The 18,093-nt window shown below is 47.7% G+C and overlaps 1 protein-coding gene across 1 annotated transcript in view; it reads right to left on the bottom strand.

Moving 5' to 3' along the window:
* The window catches only part of IPO5 (importin 5), a 187,478-nt gene that overhangs the window by 8,926 nt on the left and 160,459 nt on the right, over window positions 1–18,093 (bottom strand). Inside the window, exon 21 of the mRNA XM_063953056.1 lies at window positions 6,311–6,366. Coding sequence (XP_063809126.1) covers window positions 6,311–6,366 — 56 coding nt within the window. The remainder of the gene's footprint in view (window positions 1–6,310; window positions 6,367–18,093) is intronic.

Below are 18,093 nucleotides of genomic sequence, written 5' to 3'. Positions count from 1 at the left end.
TTACAGGTTGAGTCTTTGATATCCTGACTGTAAAAATAAGAATTTACTCACCGGTAATTCTATTTCTCGTAGTCCGTAGTGGATGCTGGGGACTCCGTCAGGACCATGGGGAATAGCGGCTCCGCAGGAGACAGGGCACAAAATTTAAAAGTTTGACCACTAGGTGGTGTGTACTGGCTCCTCCCCCTATGACCCTCATCCAAGCCTCAGTTAGGATACTCCCCCTATGACCCTCCTCCAAGCCTCAGTTAGGATACTGTGCCCGAGCGTACACAATAAGGAAGGATTTTGAATCCCGGGTAAGACTCATACCAGCCACACCGATCACACCGTACAACTTGTGATCTGAACCCAGTTAACAGTATGATAACGTAGGAGCCTCTGAAAAGATGGCTCACAACAATAAACAACCCGATTTTTTTGTAACAATAACTATGTACAAGTATTGCAGACAATCCGCACTTGGGATGGGCGCCCAGCATCCACTACGGACTACGAGAAATAGAATTACCGGTGAGTAAATTCTTATTTTCTCTGACGTCCTAGTGGATGCTGGGGACTCCGTCAGGACCATGGGGATTATACCAAAGCTCCCAAACGGGCGGGAGAGTGCGGATGACTCTGCAGCACCGAATGAGAGAACTCCAGGTCCTCCTTAGCCAGGGTATCAAATTTGTAGAATTTTACAAACGTGTTCTCCCGACCACGTAGCTGCTCGGCAGAGTTGTAATGCCGAGACCCCTCGGGCAGCCGCCCAAGATGAGCCCACCTTCCTTGTGGAGTGGGCATTGACAGATTTAGGCTGTGGCAGGCCTGCCACAGAATGTGCCAGTTGAATTGTGCTACAAATCCAACGAGCAATCGTCTGCTTAGAAGCAGGAGCACCCAGCTTGTTGGGTGCATACAGTATAAACAGCGAGTCAGATTTTCTGACTCCAGCCGTCCTTGAAATATATATTTTCAATGCTCTGACAACGTCCAGCAACTTGGAATCCTCCAAATCGCTAGTAGCCGCAGGCACCACAATAGGCTGGTTCAGGTGAAACGCTGATACCACCTTAGGCAGAAAATGAGGACGCGTCCTCAATTCTGCCCTGTCCGAATGGAAAATCAGATATGGGCTTTTATACGATAAAGCCGCCAATTCTGACACTCTCCTGGCTGAAGCCAGGGCCAGTAGCATGGTTACTTTCCATGTAAGATATTTCAAATCTACCGATTTGAGTGGCTCAAACCAATGGGATTTGAGAAAATCCAAAACTACATTGAGATCCCACGGTGCCACTGGGGGCACAACCGGGGGCTGTATATGTAGTACTCCTTTTACAAAAGTCTGGACTTCAGGAACTGAAGCCAATTCTTTCTGGAAGAAAATCGACAGGGCCGAAATTTGAACCTTAATGGACCCTAATTTGAGGCCCATAGATAATCCCGTTTGCAGGAAATGTAGGAATCGACCCAGTTGAAATTCCTCTGTCGGGGCCTTCCTGGCCTCACACCATGCAACATATTTTCTCCAAATGCGGTGATAATGTTGTGCAGTCACCTCCTTCCTGGCTTTGACCAGGGTAGGGATGACCTCTTCCGGAATGCCTTTTTCCCTTAGGATCCGGCGTTCAACCGCCATGCCGTCAAACGCAGCCGCGGTAAGTCTTGGAATAGACACGGTCTCTGCTGAAGCAGATCCCTTCTTAGAGGTAGACGCCACGGATCTTCCGTGAGCATCTCCTGAAGTTCCGGGTACCAAGTCCTTCTTGGCCAGTCCGGAGCCACTAGTATCGTTCTTACTCCCCTTTGCCGTATAATTCTCAGTACCTTGGGTATGAGAGGCAGAGGAGGGAACACATACACTGACTGGTACACCCATGGTGTTACCAGAGCGTCCACAGCTATTGCCTGAGGGTCTCTTGACCTGGCGCAATACCTGTCCAGTTTTTTGTTGAGGCGGGACGCCATCATGTCCACCATTGGTCTTTCCCAATGGACTACAATCATGTGGTGAACACTGCTGACAGTGCTATCACATGATTTTCCGCCCAGCGAAGAATCCTTGCAGCTTCTGCCATTGCCCTCCTGCTTCTTGTGCCGCCCTGTCTGTTTACGTGGGCGACTGCCGTGATGTTGTCCGACTGGATCAACACCGGCTGACCCTGAAGCAGAGGTTTTGCCAGGCTTAGAGCATTGTAGATTGCTCTTAGTTCCAGTATATTTATGTGAAGAGACGTTTCCAGGCTTGACCACACGCCCTGGAAGTTTCTTCCTTGTGTGACCGCTCCCCAGCCTCTCAGGCTGGCATCCGTGGTCACTAGGACCCAGTTCTGTATGCCGAATCTGCGGCCCTCTAACAGATGAGCACTCTGCAACCACCATAGCAGAGAGACCCTTGTCCTTGTCGACAATTTTATCCGCTGATGCATCTGCAGATGCGATCCGGACCATTTGTCTAGCAGATCCCACTGAAAAATTTGTGCATGGAATCTGCCGAATGGAATCGCTTCGTAAGAAGCCACCATTTTTCCCAGGACTCTTGTGCATTGATGCACAGACACTGTCCCTGGTTTTAGGAGGTTCCTGACGAGTTCGGATAACTCCCTGGCTTTCTCCTCCGGAAGAAATACCTTTTTCTGAACAGTGTCCAGAATCATCCCTAGGAACAGCAGACGTGTCGTCGGGATCAGTTGGGATTTTGGAAAATTCAGAATCCACCCGTGCTGTTGGAGCACTACTTGAGTTAGTGCTACTCCGACCTCCAGCTGTTCTCTGGATCTTGCCCTTATCAGGAGATCGTCCAAGTAAGGGATAATTAATACGCCTTCTCTTCGAAGAAGGATCATCATTTCGGCCATTACCTTGGTAAAGACCCTGGGTGCCGTGGACAATCCAAACGGCAGCGTCTGAAACTGATAATGACAGTTTTGTACCACGAACCTGAGGTACCCTTGGTGTGAAGGGCAAATTGGGACATGAAGGTAAGCATCCTTGATGTCCAAGGACACCATAAAATCCCCTTCTTCCAGATTCGCTATCACTGCTCTGAGTGACTCCATCTTGAACTTGAATCTTTGTATGTACAGGTTCAGAGATTTCAGATTTAAAATAGGTCTTACCGAGCCGTCCGGCTTCGGTACCACAAATAGCGTGGAGTAATACCCCTTTCCCTGTTGTAGAAGGGGTACCTTGATTATCACCTGCTGAGAATACAGCTTGTGAATGGCTTCCAATACCGTCGCCCTGTCTGAGGGAGACGTTGGCAAAGCAGATTTTAGGAACCGGCGAGGGGGAGACTTCTCGAATTCCAACCTGTAACCCTGAGATACTACCTGCAGGATCCAGGGGTCCACCTGCGAGTGAGCCCACTGTGCGCTGAAATTCTTGAGGTGACCCCCCACCGCCCCTGAGTCCGCTTGTAAGGTCCCAGCGTCATGCTGAGGCCTTTGCAGAAGCCGGGGAGGACTTCTGCTCCTGGGAAGGGGCTGCTTGCTGCAGTCTCTTACCCTTTCCTTTGCCTCGGGGCAAATATGAATGTCCTTTTGCTCGCTTGTTCTTATAGGAACGAAAGGACTGCGGCTGAAAAGACTGCGTCTTTTTCTGCTGGGAGGGGACTTGAGGTAAAAAAGGTGGACTTCCCGGCTGTTGCCGTGGCTACCAAATCCGATAGACCGACCCCAAATAATTCCTCCCCTTTATACGGCAATACTTCCATATGCCGTTTGGAATCCGCATCGCCTGACCACTGTCGTGTCCATAGACTTCTTCTGGCAGATATGGACATCGCACTTACTCTTGATGCAAGAGTGCAGATATCCCTCTGTGCATCTCGCATATAAAGGAATGCATCCTTTAATTGCTCTATAGTCAATAAAATACTGTCCCTATCCAGAGTATCAATATTTTCAGTCAGGGAATCCGACCAAGCCACCCCAGCACTGCACATCCAGGCTGAGGCGATTGCTGGTCGCAGTATAACACCAGTATGTGTGTATATACTTTTTAGAGTATTTTCCAGCCTCCTATCAGCTGGATCCTTGAGGGCGGCCGTATCAGGAGACGGTAACGCCACTTGTTTGGATAAACGTGTGAGCGCCTTGTCCACCCTAGGGGGTGTTTCCCAGCGCGCCCTAACCTCTGGCGGGAAAGGTTATAACGCCAATAACTTCTTTGAAATTAGCAGTTTTTTATCAGGGGTAACCCACGCTTCATCACACACGTCATTCAATTCTTCTGATTCAGGAAAAACTACAGGTAGTTTTCAGACCCCACATAATACCCCTTTTTGTGGTACTTGCAGTATCAGAGATATGCAAAGCCTCCTTCATTGCCGTGATCATATAACGTGTGGCCCTACTGGAAAATACGTTCGTTTCTTCACCGTCGACACTAGATTCGGTGTCCGTGTCTGGGTCTGTGTCGACCGACTGAGGCAAAGGGCGTTTTACAGCCCCTGACGGTGTTTGAGACGCCTGTACAGGTACTAACTGGTTTGCCGGTCGTCTCATGTCGTCAACCGACTTTTGCAGCGTGCTGACATTATCACGTAATTCCATAAACAAAGCCATCCATTCCGGTGTCGACTCCCTAGGGGGTGACATCACCATTACCGGCAATTGCTCCGCCTCCACACCAACATCGTCCTCATACATGTCGACACACACGTACCGACACACAGCAGACACACAGGGAATGCTCTGATAGAAGACAGGACCCCACTAGCCCTTTGGGGAGACAGAGGGAGAGTTTGCCAGCACACACCAAAGCGCTATAATTATATAGGAACAACCTTATATAAGTGTTGTTTCCTTATAGCTGCTTAAATATATATAATATCGCCAAAAAATGCCCCCCCCCTCTCTGTTTTTTACCCTGTTTCTGTAGTGCAGTGCAGGGGAGAGCCTGGGAGCCTTCCTAGCAGCGGAGCTGTGTAGGAAAATGGCGCTGTGTGCTGAGGAGATAGGCCCCGCCCCCTATTCCGGCGGGCTCTTCTCCCGGTTATTCTGAGACCTGGCAGGGGTGAAATACATCCATATAGCCTCATGGACTATATGTGATGTATTCTTTTTAGCCAGAAAGGTATTAACATTGCTGCCCAGGGCGCCCCCCCCAGCGCCCTGCACCCTCAGTGACCGCCGGTGTGAAGTGTGCCTGAGCGCAATGGCGCACAGCTGCAGTGCTGTGCGCTACCTCATGAAGACTGAAAAGCCTTCAGCCGCCGGTTTCTGGACCTCTTCTTACTTCGGCATCTGCAAGGGGGTCGGCGGCGCGGCTCCGGTGACCCATCCAGGCTGTACCTGTGATCGTCCCTCTGGAGCTAGTGTCCAGTAGCCTAAGAAGCAAATCCATCCTGCACGCAGGTGAGTTCACTTCTTCTCCCCTAGGTCCCTCGTTGCAGTGAGCCTGTTGCCAGCAGGACTCACTGAAAATAATAAAACTATCAAAACTTTTACTCTAAGCAGCTCTTTATGAGAGCCACCTAGATTGCACCCTGCTCGGACGGGCACAAAAACCTAACTGAGGCTTGGAGGAGGGTCATAGGGGGAGGAGCCAGTACACACCACCTAGTGGTCAAACTTTTAAATTTTGTGCCCTGTCTCCTGCGGAGCCGCTATTCCCCATGGTCCTGACGGAGTCCCCAGCATCCACTAGGACGTCAGAGAAAAACAAAATATTTCAGTCAGCCTGACGTTATCTAGTGTTAATAGCCAATGACTGCCATCGCGGCTTCGCAGCATTTCCCTCACCAGGAACATCTCCTCCATCCCGCTACAACCTCCCGGGCTAAATGCTTTTGGTCCCAAGCATTTCAGATATCAGAAACTCAACCTGTACATATACAGTAATTGTAGTATACAAATATACATCCTAAGCTTAATAGCAGATACATATCCTACAAGCATGTACACTGCATGCATACGTAAGTTATGGGCCCTACACACTCGGCGACTGGCTGCAGAGCTGCCCGGCAGCCAATACGGCTGGCGGACGACACAGCGGGATGGGAGGTGACCGGGGGGGGGGGGGGGGTGTAGTGAAGTTTTTTTCACACTCCCCGTCTCCCGGCCCCACAGCCCTGCATGCTAATATGGACGTGACTGTCCATATTGGCCTGCAGGTATGAACGAGCCGGCACCAACAACGAACAAGCGCGGGCCGCGCATTATTCATTGTTTGTGCTTACACACTGAAAGATATGAACGAAGTGTGTAGGGCCCTTAAGTTTAGAAAAATTAAGTCAAAGAGGGTTTATTTTCAGATTTGGGACTGCAATTCTAATAATTGCAACAGTCAACATATTTACAAAAGCAAACAAACATACTTCATCCTGCAAGGACTCTTCAACTTCTTCATCGTAGTCTTCATCTTGTCTTTTCACTAACCAAAAAAAAACATAAGTAAATTGAGAAAATCTTACCAAGCTCATAATCTTCATAGCATTTCAGGGTATAGTAAATATTTTCCTATTACCAACGTCTTAGAAAAAAATAGGATTTGAATACCTATCGGTAAATCCTTCTCTCGTCGTCCATAAGGGATATTGGGGAAATCTAGTATGATGGGTATAGACGGGGTCCAAAGGAGCCAGTGTACTTTAAATTTCTTCAACTGGGTGTGCTGGATCCTACCCTCTATGCCCCCTTTAACAGGCAGTTATAGGTAAACACATGCACGAAGGAGAAAGGACATATGAGAGAAGGAAATATGATAAAGAGTGGTGAGATTTACAAACCAGCACACCACTAACATACAACAACCAGCAACAGCTGGGAACAATAACAGCTGAACAGGTAACCACATAATAATCTGCAGAAAAGTCAAACGCACTGAGGCGCGCTCCCAATTTTCCTTATGGACTATGCAAAAAGGATTTACCGGTTGGTATTGAAATCCTATTGTCTCTAGCATCTATAAGGGATATTGGGGAAATCTAGTACGATGGGGAAATCCCAAAGCTTTCAGAATGTGCGGAGACTGCTGCAGCATTGCCTGCCCAAACTAGGTATCCTCTTGGGCCAGGGTATCAAACTTGTAGAACTTCGCAAAGGTGTTCTTCCGCGATCAGGTAGCAGCTCGGCAAAGTTGTGAGGCCTAGACTCCACGGGCAGCTGCCCAGGAAGAACCCACTGATCTCGTAGAGTGGGCCTTCAGAGACTTAGGAACAGATAAGGCTGCCAATACATAGGCCTGTTGGATAGTAAGCCTAATCCAACGAGCAATGGACTGCTTTGAAGCAGGGCAACCCTTTTTCTGCGCATCAGAGCACGAACAAGGAATCCGTTTTTCTAACCTGAGCTGTGCGCTTGACATAGATCTTCAAGGCACACACAGCATCCAATGCCTCCGGAGGAGCAGAAGCGTCAGAACTGAACAAAACCACAATAGGTTGATTCAGGTGAAACGCGGAGACTGTCCTGTCCGGAGCTGCGCTCTGTCCTCGTAAAAGACCAAGTACGGACTTTTACACGATAAGGCCCCCAATTCTGAGACACGTCGAGCAGAAGTCAGGGCCAGTAACATCACCGTCTTCCACTTGAGGCACAAAAGGTGGTTGTATGTGGAGTACCCCTTGCAAGAAGGTCTGAACTTCTGGCAACACTGCCAATTTCTTCTGGAAGAAAATGGAGGGGGCTGAAATCTGGACCTTAATGGAACCCACACGTAAGCCCTTATCAACACCAGCCTGCAGGAAACGTAGAAAACATCACAAGTGAAACTACGCAGGCGGATACATGCGTCCCTCGCACCAAGAGCCATATCTCCAGATAGTGTTTTGACGTCACAGGTTTCCTGGCCTGAACCATGGTAGTAATAACCTTCTTGGAAAGGCCCTTGTGAGCTAGGATGTTACGCTCAACCTCCATGCCGTCAAACGAAGACGCCGTAAGTCCGGGTAGGCGAACGGTCCTTGTTGAAGATCTCCTTAGTGGTAAGAGGCGAAGGGTCTTCAACGGACATGTCCAGAAGATCCTAGTACCACGCCCTCCGAGGTCAATCAGAATTGCCTGGACTCCTTGATTCCTGATCCACTTTAGCACCCTTGGGAGCAATGGAATCGGAGGAAACTGGTAAACCAGCCGGTACAGCCAAGGCAACGCCAGAGAGTCCACTGTCCTCGCCTGAGGGTCCCTGGTCTGTGAGCAATACCAGGGTAGTTTCTTGTTGAGCAGAGAAGCCATCATGTCTATTTGTGGGCAACCCCACCGGTCGATCTGCTGGAACACCAGATGGTGGAGCCACCACTCCACCAGGGGTGGAGATCGTGACGACTCAGGAAGTCCGCCACCCAGTTGTCCACACCCAGAATTTAGATTGCAGACATTGCTCTTACATTTCTTTCCGCCCAGAGGACTATTTTTGACACCTCTCGCATGCAGGCTCTGCATTTTGTCCCTCCTTGTAGATTGATATACGCCACAGCCGTGGCGTTGTCTGACTGTACCTGGATCGCGTCATCCTTGAGCGGAGGAGAGGCCTGAAGCAGAGCATTGTAGATCGCCCGAAGTTCCAGAATGTTGATCGGAAGGAGGGCCTTGAGGGCTGACCACCTGCCCTGGAACTGCGCCCCTTGGGTGACAGCTCCCCATCCCCGTAGACTCGCATCCGTCGTGAGGAGGGTCCAATCGTGAAACTCCAGCCTTGCAGGAGATTGGAGTACCGTAACCACCACAGGAGAGAAATCCTGGATTGAGGTGACAGCCGAATCATCCGGTGCATCTCTAGGTGCGCTCCGGACCACTTGCTCAGGAGATCCAACTGAAATGTTCTGGCATGGAACCTCCCATACTGGATCACCTCGTATGAGGCAACCATCTTTCCCAACACTCGTATGCAAAGATGGACGGACACTCGAGTAGGTCAGAGCACCATGCGGACCATCTCCTGAAGTGTTTTTGCTTTGTCCTCTGGTAGAAACACCTTCTGTGCCACAGTATCCAGCAACATCTCCAGGAACAGAAGCCTCAGAGTTGTCTCCAGGTGGGACTTCTGTAAGTTGAGAATCCACCCATGGTCTGACAGAAGATGGATGGTGCGGTCGATATGGAGCAACAAAAGCTCCCTGGATCGTGCCTTTATCAGAAGATTGTCCAGATAAGGAACCACATTGACCCTCTGGACCCGGAGTTGGAACATCTCTGCCATCACCTTTGTGAATACCCTCGGGCTGTGGACAGGCCTAAGTGTAGTGCCTGGAATTGGAAGTGATTGTCCAGTAGGGCAAACTGCAGGTACGTCTGATGAGGCGGCCAAATCGGAATATGGAGATAGGCGTCCTCGATAACTAAGGAGACCACAAATTCCTGTTCTTCCAGGCCTGCAATCATTGCTCGCAGGGATTCCATCTTGAACATCTTCAAGTAAGGATTCAAGTATTTTAGATTCAAAATGGGTCTGACTGAACCGTCCGGTTTCGGCACCACAAACCGGATGAGTAAAACCCCTTGCCGCGTTGCGGTAGTGGTACTGGAACAATGACGTGGGACTGGAAGAACTTTCGGATAGCCTGACACAGGTAGCCTGGCAGGAGGTTTTTGGACTATATACCAAGAGGGTGCGCACGGTTGCTTACCGTTGTTGCTATTTCGAGTATTTGTGGTGGTTGGGATCACCTTCGCTTCTGTTGCTGCACTTTTGAGTTGGGGCGCTGTTTTTTAAATTTCTGCTGTATTAAATCTGTGTACCCATATAAAAAACTAGCTGCACCATGCTTGGTTAAAGGGATCAAAGAAAACTTTTGCTTAATTCAGTTTTCGAACCAAATGAATGTGAAAGTGAGAGTAAAACAGATTCAGGAACTATAGAGGAAGCTGAAATCATTATGTGGAAATTAGAGTATGTTCTCATCCGAGAAAGTAAAGTATGGTGGGAGGCTACAACTCTAGAAAAATATATAGCAGAAAAACTTATACCGAAAGGTTTGAAAATAGATAAGAAATCTTCCTCTGAAAATGAAAGCAATGAGTTTTACCTTAAGTGGGAAAAAAAATTAGAAGATTGTTCAATGGCTCTAATGGGGGTTAATTGTACAAGAAAGAAAAATTTAGAACAATTAGAAAGACAAATAGATACATTCACCAAAGATCTCACACCCTATAGAGACATTGAGGAATATAGTGCGTTTGAAAGGAAAATTGAATCTAGGGTTATTAAGAAAGAAAAAGAAATCATTTTAAGGAAAAAGAGGAAGTATATTAGAGATAAAAGGGAAAGGGAAGAAAACAGAGGATGTAGGAGATGGGGAAAGTGAAAATGGGGAACACGTAGAAAAAAATAAGAATTTACTCACCGGTAATTCTATTTCTCGTAGTCCGTAGTGGATGCTGGGAACTCCGTAAGGACCATGGGGAATAGACGGGCTCCACAGGAGACTGGGCACTCTTTAAAGAAAGATTAGGTACTACATCTGGTGTGCACTGGCTCCTCCCTCTATGCCCCTCCTCCAGACCTCAGTTAGGGAAACTGTGCCCGGAAGAGCTGACATTACTAGGAAAGGATTTGGAATCCAGGGTAAGACTCATACCAGCCACAACAATCACACCGTACAACTTGTGATAACTATACCCAGTTAACAGTATGAACAATAGCTGAGCCTCATTCAACAGATGGCTCAGAACAATAACCCTATAGTTAAGCAATAACTATATACAAGTATTGCAGAAGTCCACACTAGGGACGGGCTCCCAGCATCCACTACGGACTACGAGAAATAGAATTACCGGTGAGTAAATTCTTATTTTCTCTGACGTCCTAGTGGATGCTGGGTACTCCGTAAGGAACATGGGGATTATACCAAAGCTCCCAAACGGGCGGGAGAGTGCGGATGACTCTGCAGCACCGAATGAGCAAACTCAAGGTCCTCCTCAGCCAGGGTATCAAACTTGTAGAATTTTGCAAAAGTGTTTGATCCCGACCAAGTAGCAGCTCGGCAAAGTTGTAAAGCCGAGACCCCTCGGGCAGCCGCCCAAGAAGAGCCCACCTTCCTCGTGGAATGGGCTTGTACAGATTTAGGATGCGGCAGTCCAGCCGCAGAATGTGCAAGTTGAATCGTGCTACAGATCCAGCGAGCAATAGTCTGCTTAGAAGCAGGAGCACCCAGCTTGTTGGGTGCATGCAGGATAAACAGCAAGTCCGTTTTTCTGACTCTAGTCGTCCTGGAAACATAGATTTTCAGGGCCCGGACTACGTCCAGCAACTTGGAATCCTCCAAGTCCCGAGTAGCCGCAGGCACCACAATAGGTTGGTTCAAATGAAACGCTGATACCACCTTAGGGAGAAATTGGGGACAAGTCCTCAATTCTGCCCTGTCTATATGGAAGATCAGATAAGGGCTTTTCATGACAAAGCCGACAATTCTGACACACGCCTAGCCGAAGCCAAGGCCAAGGCCAAAAGCATGACCACTTTCCACGTGAGATACTTCAACTCCACGGTCTGAAGTGGCTCAAACCGATGTGATTTTAGGAAATCCAACACTACGTTGAGATCCCAAGGTGCCACTGGAGGCACAAAAGGGGGCTGAATATGCAGCACTCCCTTGACAAACGTCTGAACTTCAGGCAGTGAAGCCAGTTCTTTTTGAAAGAAAATAGACAGGGCCGAAATCTGGACTTTTATGGATCCCAATTTTAGACCCATAGTCACTCCTGACTGTAGGAAGTGCAGAAATCGACCCAGCTGAAATTCCTGTTGGGGCCTTCATAGCCTCACACCAAGCAACATATTTTCGCCATACGCGGTGATAATGTTTTGCTGTCACATCCTTCCTAGCTTTTATCAGCGTAGGAATGACTTCAACCGGAATGCCCTTTTCCATCAGGATCCGGCGTTCAACCGCCATGCCGTCAAACGCAGCCGCTGTAAGTCTTGGAACAGACAGGGCCCCTGCTGTAGCAGGTCCTGTCGGAGCGGCAGAGGCCAAGGGTCCTCTGAGATCATTTCTTGTAGTTCCGGGTACCAAGTTCTTCTTGGCCAATCCGGAACGATGAGTATAGTTCTTACTCCTCTCTTTCTTATTATCCTCAGTACCTTTGGTATGAGAGGAAGAGGAGGGAACACAAACCAACTGGTACACCCACGGTGTCACTAGAGCGTCCACAGCTATCGCCTGGGGGTCCCTTGACCTGGCGCAATATCTTTTTAGCTTTTTGTTGAGGCGGGACGCCATCATGTGCACCTGTGGCCTTTCCCAACGATTTACAATCAGCTGGAAGACTTCTGGATGAAGTCCCCACTCTCCCGGGTGGAGGTCGTGCCTGCTGAGGAAGTCTGCTTCCCAGTTGTCCACTCCCGGAATGAACACTGCTGACAGTGCTATCACGTGATTCGCCGCCCATCGGAGAATCCTTGTGGCTTCTGCCATTGCCATCCTGCTTCTTGTGCCGCCCTGTCGGTTTACATGGGCGACCGCCGTGATGTTGTCTGACTGAATCAGCACCGGCTGGTTTTGAAGCAGGGGTTTTGCTTGACTTAGGGCATTGTAAATGGCCCTTAGTTCCAGAATATTTATGTGTAGGGAAGTCTCCTGACTCGACCATTGTCCTTGGAAGTTTCTTCCCTGAGTGACTGCCCCCCAACCTCGGAGGCTTGCATCCATGGTCACCAGGACCTAGTCCAGAATGCCGAATCTGCGGCCCTCGAGAAGATGAGCACTCTGCAGCCACCACAGCAGAGACACCCTGGCCCTCGGGGACAGGGTGATCAACCGATGCATCTGAAGATGCGATCCGGACCACTTGTCTAACAGATCCCACTGAAAGATCCTTGCATGGAACCTGCCGAAGGGAATTGCTTCGTAAGAAGCTACCATCTTTCCCAGGACTCGCGTGCAGTGATGCACCGATACCTGTTTTGGTTTCAGGAGGTCTCTGACCAGAGATGACAACTCCTTGGCCTTCTCCTCCGGGAGAAACACCTTCTTCTGTTCTGTGTCCAGAATCATACCCAAGAACAGCAGACGCGTCGTAGGAACTAGCTGCGACTTTGGGATATTCAGAATCCAGCCGTGCTGTTGTAACACTTCCTGAGATAGTGCTACTCCGACCAACAACTGTTCCATGGACCTCGCCTTTATAAGGAGATCGTCCAAGTACGGGATAATTATAACTCCCTTCTTTCGAAGGAGTATCATCATTTCGGCCATTACCTTGGTAAATACCCTCGGTGCCGTGGACAGACCAAACGGCAACGTCTGGAATTGGTAATGGCAGTCCTGTACCACAAATCGGAGGTACTCCTGGTGAGGTGGGTAAATGGGGACATGTAGGTAAGCATCCTTGATGTCCAGTGATACCATAAAATCCCCCTCTTCCAGGCTTGCAATAACCGCCCTTAGCGATTCCATTTTGAACTTGAACTTCCTTATATAAGGGTTCAAGGATTTCAAATTTAGAATGGGTCTTACCGAACCGTCTGGTTTCGGTACCACAAACATTGTGGAATAGTAACCCCGTCCCTGTTGAAGGAGGGGAACTTTGATTATCACCTGCTGGAGGTACAGCTTGTGAATTGCCGCCAGTACTACCTCCCTTTCCTTGGGAGTAGCTGGCAAGGCTGATTTGAGGTAACGGCGAGGGGGAGATGTCTCGAACTCCAGCTTGTATCCCTGAGATACCACTTGTAGAACCCAGAGATCCACCTGTGAGCGAACCCACTGGTCGCTGCAGTTCCAGAGACGGGCCCCCACCGCACCTGGCTCCGCCTGTGGAGCCCCAGCGTCATGCGGTGGACTTAGTGGAAGCAGGGGAGGATTTTTGTTCCTGGGAACTGGCTGTCTTGTGCAGCTTTTTCCCTCTACCCCTGCCTCTGGGCAGAAAGGACACGCCTCTGACCCGCTTGCCTTTCTGGGGCCGAAAGGACTGTACTTGATAATACGGTGCTTTCTTAGGCTGTGATGGAACCTGAGGTAAAAAGGTCGACTTCCCAGCTGTTGCTGTGGACACGAGGTCCGAGAGACCGTCCCCAAACAATTCCTCACCCTTATAAGGCAAAACTTCCATGTGCCTTTTAGAATCAGCATCACCTGTCTACTGCAGAGTCCATAATACTCTCCTGGCAGAAATGGACATTGCATTAATTCTAGATGCCAGCCGGCAAATGTCCCTCTGTGCATCCCTCATATATAAGACTACGTCTTTAATATGCTCTATGGTTAGCAAAATAGTATCCCTGTCAAGGGAATCAATGTTATCCGACAGGGAATCAGACCATGCTGCTGCAGCACTACACATCCATGCTGAAGCAATAGCAGGTCGCAGTATAGTACCTGAGTGTGTATACACAGACTTCAGGATAGCCTCCTGCTTTCTATCTGCAGGCTCCTTTAAGGCGGCCGTATCCTGAGACGGCAGTGCCACCTTTTTTGATAAGCGTGTGAGCGCCTTGTCCACCCTAGGGGATGTCTCCCAGCGTAACCTATCCGTTGGCGGGAAAGGGTACGCCATTAGTAACCGCTTTGAAATCACTAGTTTCTTATCTGGGGAACACCACGCTTCCTCACACAATTCATTTAACTCATCAGATGGGGGAAGAGTCACTGGCTGCTTTTTCTCCCCAAACATAATACCCTTTTTTGTGGTAACCGGGTTAATGTCAGAAATGTGCAACACATTTTTCATTGCCGTAATCATGCATCGGATGGCCCTTGTGGATTGTACATTTGTCTCATCCTCGTCGACACTGGAGTCAGACTCCGTGTCGACATCTGTGTCTGCCATCTGAGGTAGCGGGCGTTTTTGAGCCCCTGATGGCCTCCGAGACGCTTGGGCAGGCGCGGGCTGAGATGCCGGCTGTCCCATAGCTGTTACGTCATCGAACCTCTTATGCAAGGAGTTGACACTGTCTGTTAATGCCTTCCACATATCCATCCACTCTGGTGTCGGCCCCGCAGGGGGAGACATCACACTTATCGGCACCTGCTCCGCCTCCACGTAAGCGTCCTCATCAAACATGTCGACACAGCCGTACCGACACACCGCACACACACACAGGGAATGCTCTGACTGAGGACAGGACCCCACAAAGTCCTTTGGGGAGACAGAGAGGGAGTATGCCAGCACACACCAGAGCGCTATATAACAGAGGGATTTACACTATTACAAAGTGAATTTTCCCCCAATAGCGGCTTATTATCACAATTTGTGCCTAAATTTATGTGCCCCACCTCTCTTTTTTACCCTTTCCATAGTGTATACTGCAGGGGAGAGCCTGGGGAGCGTCCTTCCAGCGGAGCTGTGAAGAGAAAATGGCGCTGGCTGTGCTGAGGAAGATAGCCCCGCCCCTTCAGCGGCGGGCTTCTCCCGCTTTTTTAATAATATTTATGGCGGGGGATTAGGCACATATACAGTTTAGAACTGTATTATGTGCATTTTGCCAAGGAAGGTATACAAATTGCAGCCCAGGGCGCCCCCCCCCCCCCAGCGCCCTGCACCCACCAGTGACCGGAGCGTGTGGTGTGCTATGGGAGCAATGGCGCACAGCTGCAGTACTGTGAGCTACCTTATTGAAGACCGGAGTCTTCAGCCGCCGATTTCCTCTGGAATCTTCCGTCTTCTGGCTCTGCAAGGGGGACGGCGGTGCGGCTCCGGGAACGGACGATCGAGGTCGGGCCCTGTGTTCGATCCCTCTGGAGCTAATGGTGCCCAGTAGCCAAAGAAGCACAAGCTAGCTGCAAGCAGGTATGTTTGCTTCTCTCCCCTAAGTCCCACGTAGCAGTGAGTCTGTTGCCAGCAGATCTCACTGAAAATAAAAAACCTAACAAATACTTTCTTTTTAGTGAACTCAGGAGAGCCCAGTAAGTGCATCCAGCTCTGGCCGGGCACAGATTCTAACTGAGGTCTGGAGGAGGGGCATAGAGGGAGGAGCCATTGCACACCAGATGTAGTACCTAATCTTTCTTTAAAGAGTGCCCAGTCTCCTGCGGAGCCTGTCTATTCCCCATGGTCCTTACGGAGTACCCAGCATCCACTAGGACGTCAGAGAAATAGAGGAACCCCTTCGTGGATATATACCCAGCCCTACACCCAGATCAAAGAATTATTATAAAAAGGAGAATAGTAGATATATGGGACGTACAAATAAACGGGATCAAGCATTATTTGGAACTAGAAGAACCCACCATTATTCAAAAGAAAGAAATATCCAGAAAACTTGGAGGCGACCCAATGGTGAAGGAAGACGGAAAGAAAGATCTTATAGAACAATGGGTTCTATATAAAAGACGAGTGGAATAGGAATAGACGAGAAAGGAATTATTCACCACCGCAAACCAGGAAGAGATTCGAAATCTTGAATAATGAAGATTTTTTTAGGGCGGAGCGGGAGTCGCTACAAAAGGTATTCGTTTTTAAAAGAGAAAAGAAAAAAAGGGGCAAGCGAGGGAAAGGAAAAACAAAAAAAGAAGGAGAGTAAAATGATAAAGGATACAGAAAAAGAAGTTGAAAAAACAAAAATATTCAACTTAAGTAAACACATTCTGCCAATAGATGAAACAAGTACGCTCGAGCGAGGATTGAAATTTGCTCCGGATAACAAACTGAATAAGTTTGAAACTTATTTAGATATTCAGAAATTTATCCGGAAAGTATCACTTAAGTATTTCATTAATCAGAAATGCGAAAGTACTGCAAAAAAGGACCTATTCCGCCCGAAGTCCACCTTCAACCCTACCTTCAATCGAGGATGTTTTGTGGAAAGTTTTGGCAAGGCAGTTATGGCTGATCTAGAAGAGATTCCATCAAAATGGAGTAAAAGCCAAAATCTCTCTAAACGAGAGATAAGCAATAAAATCCTTGAGTGAAAATGAAAATATAGTTATTAAACCCGCAGATAAGGGTGGTGGGGTGGTCATTATGGATGCAGAGAAGTATGATAATGAAATTAAGAAACAATTAAATGATAAAGATACATATACTATTCTGAGAAGTAATCCTAATGAACGTATTGAAAAGGAATTGAAGAACCTAACCTCGAAATACAAAATGGAAGAAGTAATCACAGTAAAGGAAGAGAGTTACATTAATGTACAAGACCCGGTTCTTCCTGTTTTCTATGTCTTACCGAAGATCCACAAGAACCTAGAAGATCCCCCCAGGAAGACCTATTGTGGCGGGGACGAATTCTGTAACATCGAATCGGTCTCATTTTGTGGACCACCACCTTCAACCTGAAGTTCTGAAATTAAGATCCTGTATTAAGGATACAGGGGATATCCTTCAAAAATAAGAACAAATAAAACGGCAGCCGAATTTTATATTAGGAACTGCAGACGTCAGTAGCTTATATACAATCATTGATCACGGAAAAGGAGTGAGAGCTACTGAGTACCATCTTTTGAAAAGTAATTTAGAAGAAAAGAAAGTCCAGTTCATTTTAGATAGTATTAAGTTTATTTTAAATAATAATTTTTTGGGGTAGAAGGTTTTATCAACAAACGGGTACTGCCATGGGCACACGGTTTGCCCCCGCGTTCACGAACCTTTTTATGGGATTATGGGAAGATGAAAACATTTGGGCAGAAGACAATCCCTTTCTGAAGAACATCAGGTTGTGGTACCATTTTATCGATGATATTTTTATATGGGAAGGTGATGATATATCCCTAAATTTATTTTGCACATCTTTAAATGTTAATGATTTTAACATAGTTTTAACATTTAATATCAGTCCCATTGAAATACAATTTTTAGCCCTTACAGTGTACATAGAAAAAGGAATTTTGAAAACAAAATCTTTCTTTAAACCAACAGATAGCAATTCCTACATTTCTACAAAGAGTAACCATCATCGCAATTGGATTAAAAATGTTCCTAGGGGTCAGATTAGAAGAATGAGGCGTAATTGCAGAGATCTCGAAACCTTCCAAAACCAGTCCAGAAGTCTACAACAGAAATTTGTGGCGAAAGGATATGATGGGGAGACGATGAATAAGTACATTGAGGAAATAGGGGCTATAAAAAGAGATGATCTTTTAAAAATATTAAAGATAAAAAGGAAGATATAGTCCTACCTTTTATTACATCTTTTAATAGCCAATATAAAGAGGTTGAAAAAATATTTAATAAACATTGGCATTTGTTAAATAGGGATCCCATTTTAAATAATATTTTA

The sequence above is a fragment of the Pseudophryne corroboree genome, chromosome 2 (genome assembly GCF_028390025.1).
Source record: "Pseudophryne corroboree isolate aPseCor3 chromosome 2, aPseCor3.hap2, whole genome shotgun sequence".
In the NCBI taxonomy this organism is placed as follows: Eukaryota; Metazoa; Chordata; class Amphibia; order Anura; family Myobatrachidae; genus Pseudophryne; species Pseudophryne corroboree.
Note: the sequence above shows the minus strand (reverse complement) of the source record. Positions and strands in the feature narration are given on the sequence as shown.